Genomic DNA, 19,262 nt, shown 5'->3' on the forward strand with positions numbered 1-19,262 from the left:
GCGAGGAGCTGCCCCGGTAGCTTTGCTCCTGCGGTGGTTTGGATGGGTGAAAGTGTTGGGCTTTATATCAGACCCCCTTTTCCACCCCTCCTCCCTTGGCAGCCAGGCACTGCCAATACTTCACCTTGAGTAGCTTATTGATGGCTAGAAAATCTGCCGACTGCTTCAAGATCGTGGCCATGGAAAGGACCAGGATTTCATGGGTCATCTTCGCCTGCGTGACACTGGGTTTCTCAGCTCGAAAGACGTACTGAGGCAAGAGGAACAGTGTCAGCAGTGTGCCTGCTCCCACCAGGGAGTTTTGCAGAGCGGTGTGTCATGACTGACCTTTATGAAGGAGCGCAAGTAGTGGTCTAGACTTTCTTCATGGCACTTGGACACGATGTGCAGAAGAACCCTGGGGAGAAATGTGGTTTGTGTTCAGCATGCAATGCAAGGTCAAGTTCCTCCAGCTCACGAAAGCAGACACCATCTGTGTCCTATCCTGCTCAACCCCAAAAGCCTCACTGTTGGCACAGCCTGATTTGCAGAGAGCCAGTACTTGCAGGCTAGCACCCCTCACAGCTCCTGTGGCTGCACCATCCTTGCCACAGCACAGCCCCTCGACAGAGCACTCAGAGCTGAAGTGGCCAAAGCCTCTTCTCCACTTTGGTGCTGGACCAGGTGTTGCCCAGACCAGCTGCCTTCAACGCTCGAGGCTCCCTGCACGAGGAAGTGAGGTGGAGCATTTCTCTGCGGGGGACATATCCTATTCTTTGGCCTCCGTGCATGCCAGGATTAAAGCCTGCCGCTACTTAAATTCACGTTGCAGTGACCATTAGGCACCCGAACAATGCTCAGGTGTTAGGTAAGTTGAAAACAAAAATATTAAGTTACATCTGCTCTGCACCCAGTTCTCTTTGGCTCTATCTACGGACCTGCTATAGGGAGAGCAAGCCCACTTGCCCCTCCTGCACACGCTACAGATTCATCCACACTGCACAGCTTATTGGCTGTTGAGTCTGTCCTCACTGGGAGCCCTTTCCTAATGATAATACAAGTGACAATGAACAACTATACTACTACATCAAGTCTGCAAAAGGAACACAAAACTCCCACAGAATCTCTGCTGAGAAGCGGGGAAAAAATTCTCCATCTTTGTTATACTCTGATACCTTCCTGCATCCCCTGAATTTATTAATTCTGGAAGGCTCTCTTTTACTGAATTTACATCATATGCTCCTTGTTACATGCACTGGATTATTTTTGGGCTGTTGCCTTGCAGTTCACTGGGGACAGGCAGACCCTGGAGAACTTGCCAGCCCTCTGAAAGCACTCCACGCGGCTGATGAAGGCAGCAAGCGCACGGTTTCCCCAGCCAACACTGGGGATTTACATTCCAGTCTCAGCTCGAGGGAACAACAAACTATTGCACATTGTCACAGATCCCACAGGCCAAACCACAGGGAGGAGTTTACAAGCCATTTATCAGATAAAGCAGGTTTTAAATTCCACTCTGAAAGTCTGGATGAAAAAACAGTTGTCATTAAACAGAAAGCTAGTGACAAACTGGAAAGCATCAGGCCAACCTTTGAAAAAATCTATGGAAGTGAAGGTGGGAGCTGGTCACCCAGCAGGTAGCCAGGGTCACTTGTTCCCCTGTCCTTCCCCTCTGGTGATTCAAGCAGAGTGGGATTACAGTGCTCCACACAGGAGAAGTCCCCACAGCCTGCACCACACGGCACAGGACTGTGACTGCAATGGGCTCCGCATCCCTGGGGGACCAGAGCTCAGCCTCTGACCTCTGGTTTCATGGGAGCGAGATGCTTTTGGTACACAGATGCACGGTATGTCCTGGAGTCAGAGGAAGATCTCCATGGAGTGGCATCCAGAATCCCCCTTTGCACTGCAGCACTTCACAGAGGAAGAACCACGGGAGGAAGATGGATGTTTTAATGCATCCATCAAGTTTAGGGGTGTCGTGGCCAGAGCTAGGCAGGGAAGGTGCTTTTGCACCTTTTGCTCCCTTTGGGCCCCGCACAAGCCTGCACACAGCAGAAACTTTCTGCGGGGACCAGGCCCTGGTCGGTGCTGCCCTCTTGGGGCTGCCGGCAGGGCAGAGCATCGCTAAACAAACCACCGCCCGCTTCTGGCTGTACATTCTGAGCCCACACGGATGTAGCAGCTACTTCTGCAGCATAACACACCCTGCTCCAGGGGATTTTTAGAAATACTTCTGACACAGGGAACCGGTGTGCAGGGATGAGACCGGGGCATCGCTCCCGTGGGGAAACCATATCTGCTGCCTGCAGCTGGGACGTGCCCGGGCGCTCTGGAGCCTTTCAATGCCCCAATAACTTGGCTCCCAGAGCCACCCCCGCCAGCAAACCCTTTTTCTTTTGCAAAACAAACCAGGAGCATCTTTAAAGTACCACATTTTTCCCCACGCAGCTCCCAGGACAAGGGCCCTACGATGCCTTACGCCACCCAGATGTGCCAGGGGAAGACAGCAGCCGGTGTTTCACAGCACAATCACAGGAGCAATGGACAGCCGGTCCTGTCACTTAGCACCTTGTACTGGGAAACCACACCCTGCTTTGCACTGTAGTTTGTGGCTTTGCGTTTGCAACTGAAGAAAACCGGATGGTTTACCAGACACTCACATGGTGCAGTTGACAGCTACTTCATCTTCCTGGGTCACATTTGTAAGGACTCTAAATAGTTGCATAAGAATTACAGGTAGAAACTGAATCATTACTTGGATCTCCATGGCGTGCAAACACTAAAACAAATGTTCAAAACACAGACACTTTTAGTTCAACATTTTGCAGATGTTAAATGTTTATAGTCCACAGACATTTCTGTGGCAATAGGACAGGCATTAGCAAATGCTTCAGGGTGTGGCCTTCAGCCTGCCAGAGGACAGGAGAACTTGGACCCATAGCAACGCTCACTGCCTGCCTTCCAGCTGACAGATCCCAGCTGCGTGCCTTTGGGGAGCAACATGAATCACTCATGGCAGGTATTAATCCTCCTCTCAGATGTGCCCAGGCAGCTATGAGTTAATTAGAGGTCACATGCTACGATTTGACCCCAATAACCCAGAATTTAAGGCTGAAGTTTTGCTCTCAATTCTTCTCATCACTTGTGACAGTTTTTTGAAGTGACTAAGTCCCATTTTTACAAATGCCTTTGGAGCATGGAAACCTGATGCCCAATGACTTACAGTGAGGCTTTTCTCCAAAGAGCATAGCTTGCTATTGGAAATGGGATTTAAGTGACTTAATGAAGGTCAAGATCATCTGGTGCATACACTCTCCACCCATGTCATAGACCTCTTTTGCCTGAATCTCACGATACGAGTCTAGGAAAGAGAGTGTGTTTCATTTTCAGTTTTCAAACCTGCAAATCTAACGAAAGGTTCTTAAATCTGTATCTAGTTATTTAAATTACTGAAATTATTGAGGTATTGGTGGTAAGAAGCCCTCACTTGTGGTTAGCATGCAAACATCTCCCTGTCTGCAGGCTGCAGCAAGGTTGCTGTGGCTGTACAGGCCCCTTGACAAAATGCTCACAACAAAGCAACTGTTCTTTTAGTGCTTGGCTTCAAAACCTGCCATTATTTCTATTTCTTAAAATATTTATACGTTATCTGAAACACACCTAGTAACTTTGTGACAATAAATCCCCACCACTGGAAGCGGAGCAGTTGCTACGGCAGCACTCTCAAAAACAGGCAGTTATGGAAGGAAACAAGGACAGTAAACAGCCAAGAATTATATTCCCTGCAGAAGCCTTTGCTGGACCTGCTCTGAGGCCCTTACTCATGCTGCAGCGATTGCCAAAAAGCTGGGTCTGGGTCACAGGTCATCTGTGGTCAAATTTAACTGACTGATAATCTCACAGATCTTATTCAGCCTGAAAAAAAAATCCTGTTTTGAATGGATAATCCTGAAAACAAGGAATTGTGCTACAGTTTAAAGGTTTGAATGAGCTCTAGGGCAGCAGGGGAGGAGTGTGTGAGCCCACCAGAGCAATGCTGACTACTTGTTTTATCTGCTGTGAAAGGCAGCGGGAAGCAGCACACAGACAGCAGCCAGTCGTGTCAGTAAGCAAAGGTAAGAATACTGCACAATGCACCGGTCCAGTGCTGCAGCGAGTGTGTGTTCCTACAGGGCAGGGGTCTGGGTATTTACTGATGGTCTGTAAAAACACAAACAAAGCCCACCGACAGGCACTGTTCACCTTTAGGTATTTAACAAGCTCTCCTGGGACTTCCTTAGCTCCCGCCTGAACCAGCTGGCAGTACTGGAAGAATTTGTGCAAGTGCATGTCCTGGAAGAGACAAACAAGTTCAATGCGGCAGCCTCAGTATCTGTCAACCCCTACTCTGCAGCTTACACTCAAAAATCTGCTGACTTACCTGTGGCAGTAGGCCATGTCCCTAGCAAGCCCCATGTCACTACCAGTGGCACTCTTGGTCCCCAGCTGCCGTCTCCCAGGACTACAGTACTGCTCCCTGCCTTTTCCAACATACCCAGCCACTGCCCATCCCCTGGCTCCCAACTAATCTTGACACTAAGCACAAAACTGCCAGCAGTATTAAAATTCTCCTGTGGCTGCACCACCCGGAGCCCCAGTCCCCACCCGACACTGGCCTGGAGAAGCGGGAGCCTTCCTCTCCCGACTGCAACTCTTTGAGAGTGCCTCACCATCTGCCTCATCGACCTCCTACTGTCCATCTGAGGCAGACTCTCCTTCCCATTCCTCTCCCTCCTCCTCCAAGGTTAAATTTAATTACTGGGTTATTTAACCCTGAAAAGCATCTGGGAATGTAATTTGGTGGGGAGTGGAACTACTGTGCTGCTCTCCGTGCTGTACAGTAAGACCCTAAAACAGATTTAGATGATGCTGAAAACGAGTGGCTGTAAATGTAAATGCAGCTGATTACATCCAGCACAGGACAACAAGCCCTGCCAAGGGCATTTCCCCATGAGCAGTGCTGACAGGAGGTGTCCCACTGCATGTACTGGGGATCTTTGCTGCACATCACATGAAGCTTGGGGAAGTCCATCACTACCATAAGACAGCAGAACGCATGAGGACTTGGTAGAACAGCCTGAACTGATTTCAAAGGGAAATCAGGTCTCTTGTTTTCTTGTGTCTGCTGTTGTCAGAAAACTTTTTTTTTTTAAACTTAATAAACAGTCTGATATTTGGGGAAACCTCTCATTTCCACCGGTAGTTCTCTCTTTTGCATCATAGAAGCAGCTCATTTGCTCAAATGCTTCCTTGGTCCTGCCAGTTACAGTGCAATTGGCCAAGAAAACATCAGCCTCTCCCTAGGCTCATTCACTCACACAACTGTCTCATCACATCCAGACAAAGGAGCAGATCCTTGCAATTAATTCCAGACCTGCTGCTACAGAAGTATCTCAGTACTGCTCTGCAAACACAGGTACCTCTTTTCCACAGACCTATGGCATAGCAGTAGTAGAGATACAGCAATCGCTTCCTCTGCATTTGTGTTGAAAGCCTTTAAGAATGAGGTGCTCGACTTACCTGGGTGTAAATGGTCGAGTCCAAATGGATTTTGATTTTAAACAGTGGCTTTGCTCCATCCACCCACTTCGCATCCATGCTGGGCTGCTGTGAACAGACAACATTCAAGTACTTGGTTTCAGACTGCGGTGAGAAGGTGGCTCTGTGCAGACAGACACCTGGTCAGAAGGTATAGGTTGGGGTGGAAGAATGGGTTCCCCTCCAGCACAAACACCAGCGACATGACTGCAGCCACGGCAGGGCAGAGGGGTCCCCGCGAGAACGTGCACACAGAGCACGTGCCCACTCTCCTGCTCTGCGCCATCTGCAACAGCCCAGCCCAGCCTGCCACAAAAATATTCTCTGCAACCGATATAACCACGGAAAGTGGAATTAAAAGTGTCCTGTCTCCCACCCCTAAGAACCTTGAGCTTTGGGGGCTCTGCAGTAGGGATCTTTCCAGCTGAGCAGAGCACCAGCAGAAGCCCAGAACTTACAGTGGTAAAAGCTCAGCTTTCCTCTTCCTTTTACATTTAAGTCCATTTTAAATGGCCTTCCTACCCTTCGTGACTCTGCGTCTCCAAGACCCAGGTAGCCAGGTGGAAGGTTGGATGAAACCGGCAAATGCCGCTCCAGGGTAACAATCCGTCCATCCTTCAGCAACGGGACCCAGGCGTATCCCACTGTGGAGGCAACCAGTGGACCAGAGTTAGCAGATACACAGCGATACGTGTTTAGCTCAAGCTCCAAAAAGAGCTGTGTCTCACCCTGAGAAGATCAAACTCGCAGTTGTGCAAGTGGCTTCAACAAGGCTGGGATCGACCATGTCAGCCTTGTTAAAGCACGTTTTACCTGGTGACTTGGTGAACGAAATTCAGACACAGCACAACCAAGATCAGGAGCGGGTTTGAGGGGCAGAAACAGTGCGTGAGCCATGGTTGTGCACCATGACGAGGGTCCTTCAGTTGCTCGAGGACTGGCTGAACGGAGAGGCATCCCAACCAGTGGGACCTGGGTGTGCTCAGCCTCTTACACATGCCTAGTGTTGGCAGGATTGGCTCCCGAGGCCCTGATCTCGTGTCAAGTTTTTGTTGGTGACTTGACTGACAATAGCCCATTCATGCAAGCCAAGTCAAGAACACGCAGAAACAGCTGTCAGATTGCAGCAAAAAAATTTGAGCTTTAGTATACACTAAAAACATTGTGGTTTATTCCACCTTAGACCTACGATTTGTATTAGGTTGCTTTCAAAAAAGAAAATTCAGATAGGCTAGTTAGTATTTTAATCAAACATTTTTTCATGTCCCTACATTCATTTTATCTCGGACTCTTACACTCCAACAGAAGTAATTTAAGCATTGAACATACCTTGAGTTTCAACGGTGTCCTGTTTTTTCGATGTTGCCTTTGTATTAATTTCACAGCTGACATGATAGAAGGTGAAAAGCAAATGATGCTTTTGATGGAGGTGAATTGGAAGCTCAATTTTAATCTAAAATGATATCATGATAGGTAAGACTGTATTTTTAGTTGTGGAGTAATATTTTAAGTTCTATTTTATTTCACAAATGCTATGTTGTATGCAGTTACACAAGACACATTCCTACCCATTCTAAATAACTCCTGGCTAACATTTTCATCACATTTGCACATTACTTATTAATGGGGGTGTGTGATTGGAGTGCACAAAGCGTGACAGTAAAGACAGCAGAAAACAAACTGGCATTAAAAATTGACAAAGTCTCTGGCTTTGCTGAGCCCTTCTACTGAGGCAAAGGGCTGGCGATTATTTTTACTTGTATTTCACCCAGCCCTGGAAAAAGAGGTATCCTGAAAGGCCCCTTGGCTTTGTAGCATCCAGGAAAAACTGTCTTTTCCCACCATTTCGTTTTTACCTCATCGTAGAACTCTGGACTCTGGTTGTGATGCAGCACGGCAGCATACGCGTTTGTGGTCAGGAGATGGCCTCCGGGTTTGCCATATATACACTGGAAACACAAATGAAGAGCTGAATTCAGGGTTGCTGCCACCCTAAATTAGCCAGCCAAATTAAAACCGCGAGCATGGAAACTCAGTGCTTTCCTATTGTCCTGCTGAGCCTGGCTGGCACACAGTACACAGCAGCGAGCAAATGGCAGCCCCATTAACAGGTACCCACCTTTAATGGCCTGGCATCAGCTTCATCTGAATCCCTGAACTCAACACAGACAGCAATATTCCTTGCCTGAAATGGGGGAGAACAGGAGGATGAGCCACTGCTACAGGTCAGCAGCATCACCCCAGACCACGCTGAGTGTGGGTGCAGCCTGCTCTCCAGGTCGCTCACCTTTGCAAACACCTTCTGGTTCTCATACTTCAAATGCAAGGGGTAGACATAGAGGTGGTTTTTGTAGACAGTGAAGGGATAACAGTATTTTGCAACTTCTGGGACAAGCTCCTCCACTTCAACTGCAATGTCCTCGCAGCTCTTCTCAAAAGGCTTTATAGGAATATAAGAAGCTGTGACACAATCTAGAAGAGAAGGAAACGTTGGATAAGAGCACACCCCACAAACATGGGAAGTACAGCCCATGTGCAAGGAAATTCGTGGGTCTGAAACTCTGCCATTGCTCTTGAGCATCCGACTCTCTTCACATCAGAGGATCATGTTTGTTGACCAGGCAGCAGGACGTGGACCACTCCTGTTGAAACGATTAAGGGAAAATTCTCCCCTTGATCGTGCAATATCTGTGGTCCCCAACTGCATTAGCAATATTGAGAAAAGACAGGTGCATGAGCACCACGGGACTCTGCTCTCCTTGCCAGTGGGGACTGCAGAAGTGCCACTTTCCTGTAGCTCTGGGCAAAGTCAAAGGGTCTTGTGAATGACCCATGTCTGGGTAGGGACAGCCGCTCTGCCCAGGACCTGCACCTTGAGACTTCCAGGAATTCGACCCATTAAGTTACTGTTTTATAAATCATGCAAACATCACCTGACTGAAGCAGACAGGCTGCTGAGATGATGACTTGAGACAGACGTCTCAAAGTGCCTCAGCCCCACTGCGTCAGTCCTTTTCCACTCTCTGCTTCAGAAAGATGTCTGACGGTTATGTTGCCTCCAAATACCAGTGCACAAGCCCTGCCTAATTCACTGAGACTCACATCCACCATGAGGGAGAGTTCATCTCAAGTGATGGCCTTTCAAAGAACAGAAAAAATTAAGTCCACTAGAAAAGCCTTTTGGACAGCGGACCGGACTACAGAACCTGTGGCAGGAGCTGCCAAAGGCCCATGGAGTGACACTGAACACATCATGAGTCCTCAGTTTCTTTAAATGCAAAGTAAAGAATCACACTGAGCATGTTTGTGAAGCCCTCTGGTGTTATGGATCAAAAATGTTATATGAGATTGGTGTAATAATAACAGCAAAAGCAGGCAGGTGGCTTCCTTTAGATTTAGGATGTGATGGCCAAACTGCAAAGCAGACGCACCCCTCAGGTAAACCTCTGCACTTGGACCACATCCCTCCACAGAATCCATCAGAAAGACTTACAAGTCAGTGGTTGTGCTGAATTACTCATTTCTCATAGCAGCCCCGAGATACTGTTGTTAATGGAACAGCAAAACTCCCCATAGAAGCATTAACTCCTGAGGCTACAGCCATCAGCATTTATTTTAAGATCCAAGATCCTTACTTGTGAAGTCTAGCGGGATGTCTTTGATGATGATATTTAACTGGGCTGGAATGACCTGTAGTTTTGTCTTCTCTGGTCTGTGTTAGGGAGAAAGGAACAAGAGTGTGAACCTTGAAAGTTCAGGTGCTGAACACATCAGCAGCGCTTTTTGTTACCCTCTGAGTATTTTAGAAATTGTCATCTCATGCTTACGCTTAACTGTTTAAAAACGTATATTAAGATGCCTCCTCAGCCTCTGCACCAGTCTCTTACACTTACTTCTTATACTCTGCTAACAGCTTCAGCATATCTTCATTCGAGAGTTTGCTGCTGTCTTGCTTGTACAGAGGCGAGAATTTTCCTTCAGCATCAAGAGTGCCTTGGGAGTCTTTGAAGACTGGTCTGCAGAAAAGAAGAGACACATTACTTAAGTGTTGGTAAATATGCAGACACTGAGGTCTTTGACACGTCAGGCTGAAGGGCAGTTTATCAGGCAAGAGGTTCACTGGCCTGGGACTGCTTTGAACATCACCAACCTCCCGATCACTCTCCCATCCTCACGTGATGCTTAGACCCCACACAGACTGCAATCCCCCGTGTCACATAAAATCACATGGGGCATCACCCATTTCCCTTCTCTCCGGCCAGATGAGAAGGACACACCCAGCCCAGTTCCAAGCCTGGTCCACAATCATGAACGCCCTTCAATCCCCTCCCACTAACACCAAGTGGTAAAGTATCCTCCTAGCTGCACATGGGGTCAGAGCATGCAAATCCTCCCAGGAAAGGAGTGTGCAACGAAGACCAGTCTCAGGACATATATCAGCTTCCTTCTGAACCCCAAGCAGGAGATTGGACTCTGCCCTGGTTGAATACTGGCATCTTTGCCCTTGAATATAAAGGCTGCAGGTGTCTGTGTATAGTAAGAGCATTAAAGTATCCGTACTTCCTTTCTGTGCAAACACCTTCCCCTGAAACCCACAGAAAAACTGTTCCAGGGATGCAGAGCAACACAGCTCCCCACACCAGGCCACTCAACTCCTTGGTCTCCAAATGCAGCCCTTTACCCAGCAGGAACAAATCTGAAGCCCATCAAAGTCAAGGCCCACACAGAGCCCACCGTTAGGCTGAGGCACCACTTGAAAGAGGGCTGAGGCACTGCGCAGGCTGTGTGCTGGCTCCCAGGAGCACCATCTCGAAGCTGAGCAGCCAGTCTCACAGGAAAATCCAGCTCAAGAATACACATTGCAAGCAGTATACCACCAAATCCCAGCCCGCTGTGACAGTCATCTGGTGTTCCCATCTCGTTACCATCCCTTTTGTCAGCACCAAAGAGCAATTTAGCAATAGGAGGCAGTGGCAGAGGGATGAACTTGCCTTCAGGCCTTCCTCTGATGTGAGATTTAAGGGAGTTAGCACTGATGTACTTTATCAGTCCCAGGAAAAGAATAGCAAGGGAATGGGATCACTATGTCCAGTCATTCCCAAGAACGATAATTAAAGCAGAGTCTAAGATGGGAGACAAACCCCAGCTGATTGCCACCGCCAGGCCAGGAGGTCCTCCACTCTCATCCTGTCCCTGGCAATGGCTGGTGCCAGGAGGGAATTTCTGCGCCAATTCCCGCAGTAGCACGGGACGGTGTAATTTGTCCCCAGGAATGTTCTGCCCTGATAGCAGTAGCTACAGGTCAGCAGGAAGGTTACTGTCTTCCCAGCACTGTTTACTTTTTAATATTTTGTTTCTAATTCTAGATAGAGCATTTCAGGCCAATCCCCATTCTGTCTTGGGAATTGGAGCCAGATTCTGCCCTTGGTTGCAACTTCACTGACTTCAGTCACTTGGCCCTTCGCCTGCTCAGCCGGATCTCGTCCTGGATAACTCACAGCAGCAGCTCTCGCCATGGCCAAAGCGCAGTCCGAGGTGACTAACCTGGCAGCCCAGCCGAAGGGCATCCTGTACTGCCCCAAACGGCTGCAGACCTGCTTGGCCATCTTATGGACCTTCTGGGCAGTCTGCAAAACACAAGAGAGGTTAGTGTGTGCCACGACTTCCATGCTGCCCTGGAAAAGGAGTAAAGAGCGCTGCACTCTCCAGGGAGAAGAAACTCTCCGTTCTCCACAGCGCACAGCTCCCCAGGCACACAGCGCAACAGTTGCTGAAGCAGCTGATAGACATGCCTGTCTGTCACTTCACACCATGCACATTTATTACTTTTGCAAAGCAATAGCAAACATGTTGTGGGCACAGTCATATTAAAACTCCTCTTGATTCTGAATTAAACTGCCAGGGTATTAGTATTTTATTTTCCAAAGGGTATTAGTTTCTTTTCCAAAACTGACTGTAATTGGCTCATCCTATAGACTTACGAAGTGTGCCGAGGGAATGCCATCACATACCAGCTGTTCCATACATTGATTTTCCAGGGACTAATTTTGACTGGCTGCAGCAAGGCAGCATCGGCTCCACCTGGCATGCAGAGACTGATGCTAGCTGCACCAGGGCCCCTCCCTGACCACCCTTTGCATAAGTTTCCCCATACGATCATGGCACTCTGCATGGAGCAAGACAGAGGCAGGGCGAACAGAATAAAGAGTGAAGCCCATGTTCTGCTGCTACTAAAACATCACTGTTCCCTGCGGGAGTGAGCCAGGATTGGTCCAAGACACTGCGTGTAGCACCATGTAGCAGTGCAGCCTGTTTCTCTGGGGATGAAGTGTCCCACTTTTTTCCTGCCAGCCTTGTTGAAGTCTAACAGGGAAATGTCCCCCTGCCCCAGCTGCTTGGCTCTTTCTAAAAATCCTCTTCCTCTTTCCAGGGGAAGGAACTGAATCTCCCAGAACAGCCCAGCTGAAGCCAGCCTGGGTACAGTGCAAGTAGCAGAATGGATGAAGACCAGTATTTGCCAGAAAGAAGCTAAAAAGCAGCAGAAACAACCCACATTTCAGACCACACTACTCCCTGCAGCAGCAGACAGCATCACTAAGCAGATACTCTCATGGCCCCATCCAATACCTTCCCTGGGTCCGAGTTTTTCATGTACGGCTCTGCGCAGTGCGTAATGCTGCCCTGCAGCACCTTCTCCACACGGGCCACCAGGAAGATCTCCACATGTGGGTCAGTCACGGAGAAAACCCCCTGCAACAGACAGACAGTAGGCTGTCAGAGAGCAGGACACCGTACCTGCATCACTGGGTTTGGCCCTGATCATCTCGCTGTCCCTTCCCATAACCCACACAGACCCTGCTCTGGTTGCTGCCGCGATGGGCCATGGGGGCTCACAAGGCTTGAGCATGGTCAAGTCTTGAAAAACTCTACCCAGTGCTTTGCCTGTCGCTGCCAGTGAGCCCGAAGTGGCAATTGGCTTGAGACACTGACCAAAACCCCACAGCTCAACACAAAAGCTGACTTCTGCTTCTCCACACAGTGAATAAGAACACACCACAACGCTACTGAACAGCCACAGCCTCAACAGAGATACAGAATGAGGAGAAAGTCAGTTCTTCACCCGTTTTATGTAGCGCAGGCAAGACTCAGGGACCCCGTGCACAAGGCTCTCGCCTGGTGAATGTCCCTTGGTGCCCTCCGCTCCGGACGCAGAGTTATCCAGCAGCATGTCACGGATAGATGGAGGGTTCAAGTCCACGTGGAAGTCAGCTGAAATCTTGCAGTTATTTTTCAGGTCAAATAATGCCAAGCTTAGGAAAAAGGGCTCAACCTGGAAATTTGATTGAATATATGTGTCAAAAAAAAAAGCATGGTACAGGCTCAAGAGTATCAACATGCATTGCCTTCCCTGCTAGGTTTGCCTTCTGCATCTGTTTATTCCTTTAGTTTTGTACACCAGCATTTTACAGAATTCTTACAGACAATCCATGTTTATTTGCTTTATAAATACATAAAACCATTTTTTTCCTGCATCTTCTTGCATTTTGACCTAGTCAATTTGAACAAAGCTACTTTCATCAATGAAATACAAAGAATGAAATCCATAGGGTTTTTTATATAAGTGATAAACTATGAAGTTAGGAAGAAAAGATGACCCCAGTCCATCAGAGCTGTTTATCCTTTGCAACGAGAAAGAAATCAACTTAAGAGTGTTTACGTTCACATGCTAAAGACCACTTCACTTATTGTCCAAAGTCAATCAGCTCTGGATGGCCCAACTGCAAGACACTCAAAACGTTCCTCAGCTGCTATATGCCAGGCGGCACAGGAGCAAAGTTAGCTCTCCCAGCCAGGAGAGCTCAAATACAAGGCTAACACTGCTGAGGAACTGCACGTGCAAAATCTGCCAACTCGTTTGTAGCTATTGACCTTGACAGCACAAGGCAAGTGGCAACAATTCCATGTATTTTTAATTCAAAGATCCTAGCAGGCATGCATCTGTGTAAAGATAAAAGCGAAGGCCTGAAGATAAGACTGTAGTGTGTCCGAGACATTACAGCATAACTTAGAGGCATTACATCAATACTAAAAATGTGCTGACTAGGTCTGACTCTGGGCCTGATTAAGGATGAATAACAAGAATCTCTGCTATCAGCGACGCATTCATCCGCTGGGAGTTACCGAGGAGAACGAGCCTGGTGTACTAGCTGTGAGCTGCCAATATGAAACCACCGCAAAAAGCCTTTGCAATTCTAACAGGCGTCAGACAAGGTACCATCAGCAGAGATCGGACGGTGCTAGTGCCGCTGCCTCCCCTGCGATGCTATCTGCTGCTCTGGCACCCTTGCGTAAAGGGTTGACTCTAGCCGGAGCAAATACAGGACATGATAATAGGGATTAAGTTTTGGGAGGAAAGACTGGCAGAGCCTGGTCTGTTCAGCCTGGCAGAACAAAGGCTGAGGAGAGATGTAATAACTGTCTACAGACATCAGAGGCTCAGAAAATACAGGGAAGAGCTTTTTAGGCTAAGGCACAACTTTGGCACAGTAACAAATGTATATAATAAAGTGGCTGTGAATACAGTTAGGCTGGGAGTCAGAAGAAGGTTTTGGAACAGGGAAATCCCTTGCCATTAGGGGAAATGAAATAAAACACAGCAGTGAGTGGTTTGGAGATGGAGCTTAATCATTTACCAACAGGACTTTCACAGGGACCCAGAACGTGGCAGACACACGCTCTCCATTCCTTATGCCTCTGAACCGCTGGTTTTCCAGCAGTCCCAGTTCCTGTCAGGCTGAGGCACATCAGGACAGACCCTGTCTCCAAACACATTTTTGGAACACCAGAATACCAAGGCAGACAAATCCTGCAATGACCCTGGGCCAGCAGCACCGCTGCCCTGGTCCCATCAGAGCTCATGGCAAAATGGGATGTTTTTATCCACCCAAATTAATCTGCCGAGGGTTTTTCTTGCCGGTGAGGAGAAAGAAGACAAGCAGGACACGCCAGAGCTCCCCTTACGTTGGTGGGTCCTCCTTCCGACCTGTCGCTGAGCTGAGCGAGGAGGTTGAGGGAGAAGTCCTGGCAGCACACCACGAAGCGCCTGCTGCACTTCTCCTCAAATGGCTTCACGTCTGGCTCAATCCCCGAGAAGTCTAGCCTCTAGACAGCAAACAAACAAATCTGGTCTCATTAAAAAAGAAAATAAACCCCTGAATAATGTTAAGGGATCACATTACAGCCAATACTATCTTAATTTTTTTTTTTTTTAAGCGGTACAAAAGGTACAAGCCATTCACAAATGAGTGCCATTTGGTGATGTTACACAAACGTATTCAAGACATGAATTCATGGAAATGTATCAGTTTTTAGCAATCTGGTTTGTAGAGCACAGAAAACTAAACCTCAGTATGATTTCAGTTCCTTCCTGCTTTGCTGTAACCCTGGGGATCTTCCCAAACATCATTTAGAGCTTGGGGAAGAAAGCGGAACATAAGCTGTCGTTACACTCAGAAAAGTATCTTCCACTTTGAAGATTTGACTAGTTTAAGAGATGGCCCCTGTGCCTGAAATAGAGAGAAGGGACACGCTGTTGGGATTGTGAATAACTTCTCAAAGTGGAAGGCATTTCTAGATGCACAGCAATAACCAGCATGGTTAGAAACAACAAAGACTGTCTGCAGAGCCGGCTGGGCAATCCAAAGAGTCTTGATTATAATCACCTCCTTCCTAATCCAGAACACCCATGCCTGGTCTGTGCCTCCACATCCACCCTTCTCGGAGAGCAGACATGTACGTGACCAAAATACCATCAGCCAGATAAAGACCATACCCATCGTACTGGGCACTGGGGACACAGAGCTACCAAACACCCCTAAATACCAGCACATCTCTCAGTGACAATCTGGCACAGTCCTATTTGTTTTTCCCCCTCAAATCCTGCAGAAACCTGCATGCCAAACTTAGGGCACTGATATCTCACCATCAAGTAATTTCAGCAAAATAGGCTGCAATTGTTAAGCCGATTCTGGGAAACTCTTCTCATTGTTTCCCCCATATCCTTTCGATGAGGAAAGTACGTTGCAGCTATATGTTCCTGCTCCCAGTTTCCTTAACACCAGGCATACAAGCGTGCACATTGTGCACAGCATTGACTAGGGCAGTGATTTTGAATGCCCAGTGTTATAGCAGATCCAACTGACCCACACCAGAATGAAGAGCTCTGGGTATAGAGGGAGGGCAGTGAATTCAGCCTAACTATTTGGTTAGGTAAAAAAAGATATCTTAGATGCTCCGCACTGAATAATATTTCCATTTTTATTATCTGACTAGAATATAGGAAACTTCTCAAAGCTTCTCTTAAAAAAAAAAAGCCTCCTGGATGGTTATCTTCTTCCTGTTAAAGACCTTAAAGAAGTGCCAAGAGAAAAGCTCATTTTGTACAACTAAACCTTTTAAAGACTAATTACATTTCCTTTTTAAACCAGAATGTTCTTTTTCACAGGTGAGAACAAGACAAAGCATGCCAGAAGGAGAACCAGAAACTATGAAATAACTTGGAACTATTCTCTAAAACTGTGTTAACAATTGCAGCTCATTCCACTGAAATCCCACACCTGGACCTTGGCAGAGAGCTCAGCAAAGACATCAAAGCCGAGAAGAAAACAAGCCAATAGTCAGTGAAGCCCTACTCCAGTGCGTGAGAACAGCATGGGGTGTTCTTTCTGTCTGTATGTCCCCTACATTTGAAAACTCCCTGAAGACTGAGGCTCTCCCTGTAAACCCCTGTCATGGTCTTTAACATCACTGCTCCCTACTCCAGACACACTGAGCCCACGCAGCATTGCAGGTGTCCTTGCAATACCACTTCGACTGCTTCTGCAACCATGAGAAGCTCCCAGAGGCCCAGATGGTGGGTCTGAAATCCAGCAACATCAAGATGCCTCATAGAGAAGCCAGCAAAGCTGGAGGGGACCATGTGTGAGGCTGCTTGCGAGTCTTCCCTTTATTTGAGCTATCACATGAGCATTTACACCTTGTTCAAATCTCACTGACAGGGACATGGGCTGCACTTCTGTTCTCTGGTCCACTGAAAAACACATTGCCTCTGCAGGCAAACGCTGTGGCCATGCAAGGGAACAGGGGAGGCACGACACAGAGAACAAAACCTCGCATTCGCAAACATGGGGATGTTTACCTGGACTTCTGGGTCGAAAGAAAAGAGGTTTTGTCTTCCATCGTTTCTGCTCAGTTTGTTCAGCTGATCTGTTTCTCTTCCATACTAGGACAAAGGAAAGCATTGATATTACTGCCTGGCCACACAGAGGCAAACATTCGTTATTTGGAAAGAATGGAAGCAAAACAAAATAAATATTTTTCAGGTTCCCTTTGTGATACGTGAGATGATGCAAGGCTTCTCAGCTGTAGCCACCAACACGGTGCAATGACAGTAAAGCGATGTGGCTCTGCCAAACGAGAAAGCAGACAGAAGTAGGGAACCACACTCTGGATCATAAATAGGAGGCGGCTGCCACCTAACTGCCCCTCTGCTCTCACAGCTAGGATGGTCACCCCTGCTGAGCAGGAATGAGCAGTACTGACCACAACAGCCCTTCATTCGCTCTAAGTCTGGTTCTTCCTTAAGGGCCCCACACTTGGAGGTGAGGGGCACGCAGCCTCAAACCATGGAGTTCCATCCTTGAGACAGGCAGATGAGATACAGAGACCCCACCAGCACTCGGTGCCTGCTCAGCTCCCCAAGAGCTGAAGACACAGAAAGTGGAAAACCCCTTTTATAGACATGGTGGAGAGAACTAGCTATGGGCTGGGGGAGCGATCTCTGCAAACACGATACCTTCATCAGCTCCGGATGCATGCTTCTCTCCAGGCTCTCCAGGATGTTCTCTGATTTTCCCTGTGTGCTTGATTCATCATCTGCAAGGACACAAAAACCAGATGTTCAAAACAACTGCAGGAGCACCGCTCTGCCAGAAAGCATCCTGCAATATTTGCTTACAATAGCACAGAAACAGTTTATGGAGACTTTTCCACTCCTCAGGAGTAAGATTTTTCCATACATCACTAGTACCAGAGTGTACTATTACAGCCTGCTCGGTCTTTCCAAAGCAGAACTTCAGCACAGAGCCAATTTTCCAGGAGTCTTGAAACTTTGCCATGGATTTCCCATCCAGAGGAAGGGTCACGTTTCCCTCCACTTTTATTCCTCAGACTATCATCTACATTATACTAAGCCCTTTTGCATGATATCATGTGTCAGCCACAATTCTTGCTATTAATCCAGAAAGAAAAGTATACACTTCTCCAGGCACACTGCTTGCATCCTGCTAGAGAAGGGTGAAGGTAGGTGTTTATTTATAAACTGACCTTGCACAGATTCCACAGTATCTTTCTTCTCTTGCACCAAACTCTCAGTATTGCTTTGAATGATCTTTCTCAGAGTTACCAGCCATTCTTCCATCTCCTGCTCCGTTTCAGCTGCGAGATAGTGGCTGTACTTGTCTATTGTCTTCAGTTCAAACGCATAACGGCGCATCTTAGGACACTGAACAAACAAGTAAGAAAGAGAAAGATTTGTATTACGTTTTCCTCAACGACTCAGCACAGTACCTGCCGTAAGGCTCCTCTCTGAAAGAATCCTGAACTGAAATACCGTGAAATACAATGCAAGCACCCTCCTTGACACAGCACCTCTCCTGCAGTAATCACAAAGGGCTTCACAGCTGCGATCAAGCAGTACGCAGCTCCATGGTTGCCAGCTACTCTGAAAGTGGACGAAAGCAAGACTGAACCACAGATACTGCACTGAGGAGCAGGAGCAAGCTGCTTCTTATGTCGTCAGACCTTTAATATTTACCCAGAGAAGCCAGGAACTTGATTTGTCTGACACAGTAAGTAATGTTGCACTCCAGGACACTCAGAGGCATCTATCTTAAAGCAAGTGGTTCAATACAACTTTTCTGAGCTCTGCTGGCCTTTAAACAGCATTTTCCAACCAGAAGCCAAAGCAAATCTGATGCAACTTGGGAAGTACATGCTGTACATCACTGAGGCGTGTGCACTACTGCTTTTATTGTGTTCAGAAAGATAAATGGAAACGCACAGCTCTGACTCATCCATGCTGAAGCAAACTGCCGGAGTAATTTAAGCTGCCCTCTACCAGCTCCACCAGACTCGGGGCTTGACGCTTCTGCAGAGACAGCAACGGCAGAAGGCACAGCAGCAATGCACCGCTGCACTTCGCTCTCAGCATAACAAAGCAAACCCAGGTTTAAGCCCTGTACAAATACCTGCTCCTAAAACCTTACAAGCCCTCTGCAGGTCATAAGTCCCAAAGGGCTGCATGTTTGCATGGACTTACCAGGATATAACTTAAGAAACAAGAAGCTGGTGCGAGCAGCAAACAGAGGAGGAAGGTGCCCAAGACTAAGTCACACCAATTACTTACTGGCTTCAACCCTCAGGGTGTCTTGGAAGGCACCTGACCTACGATAACCAGGTAAAGGAGATGGACAGAACAGGGAGACAGCAGATGAGCTAACAATGACATGCTTCCATTTTACTCTGACAGCAGTTCTTCCACTTGCTGTCTTCCTGGACAAAAGTATGGCACCCTTATGAAATGCCTTGCCTGCCTTTTAATCAGATCAGCTGACAGAGCAAACCAGCTCTGGGTTAGTTTGTAA

General features: G+C 47.7%; 1 protein-coding gene across 3 annotated transcripts in view; it reads right to left on the reverse strand.

Annotated features, from left to right (window-relative positions):
* DOCK11 (dedicator of cytokinesis 11) overlaps positions 1 to 19,262 on the reverse strand; it is an 84,830-nt gene that overhangs the window by 38,366 nt on the left and 27,202 nt on the right. For all 3 annotated transcript variants that reach the window (XM_050901567.1, XM_050901566.1, XM_050901564.1), the window contains exons 8-26: positions 17,944 to 18,121; positions 17,414 to 17,493; positions 16,757 to 16,840; positions 14,581 to 14,721; positions 12,680 to 12,889; positions 12,187 to 12,309; positions 11,104 to 11,186; positions 9,453 to 9,575; positions 9,195 to 9,271; positions 7,847 to 8,031; positions 7,679 to 7,744; positions 7,416 to 7,508; positions 6,889 to 7,012; positions 6,082 to 6,203; positions 5,542 to 5,628; positions 4,225 to 4,314; positions 2,643 to 2,761; positions 328 to 397; positions 125 to 250 (exon numbers count right to left, since the gene is read on the reverse strand). In XM_050901567.1, coding sequence (XP_050757524.1) covers positions 125 to 250; positions 328 to 397; positions 2,643 to 2,761; positions 4,225 to 4,314; positions 5,542 to 5,628; positions 6,082 to 6,203; positions 6,889 to 7,012; positions 7,416 to 7,508; positions 7,679 to 7,744; positions 7,847 to 8,031; positions 9,195 to 9,271; positions 9,453 to 9,575; positions 11,104 to 11,186; positions 12,187 to 12,309; positions 12,680 to 12,889; positions 14,581 to 14,721; positions 16,757 to 16,840; positions 17,414 to 17,493; positions 17,944 to 18,121 — 2,181 coding nt within the window. The remainder of the gene's footprint in view (positions 1 to 124; positions 251 to 327; positions 398 to 2,642; positions 2,762 to 4,224; positions 4,315 to 5,541; positions 5,629 to 6,081; positions 6,204 to 6,888; positions 7,013 to 7,415; positions 7,509 to 7,678; positions 7,745 to 7,846; positions 8,032 to 9,194; positions 9,272 to 9,452; positions 9,576 to 11,103; positions 11,187 to 12,186; positions 12,310 to 12,679; positions 12,890 to 14,580; positions 14,722 to 16,756; positions 16,841 to 17,413; positions 17,494 to 17,943; positions 18,122 to 19,262) is intronic.

The sequence above is a fragment of the Gymnogyps californianus genome, chromosome 9 (genome assembly GCF_018139145.2).
Source record: "Gymnogyps californianus isolate 813 chromosome 9, ASM1813914v2, whole genome shotgun sequence".
In the NCBI taxonomy this organism is placed as follows: domain Eukaryota; kingdom Metazoa; phylum Chordata; class Aves; order Accipitriformes; family Cathartidae; genus Gymnogyps; species Gymnogyps californianus.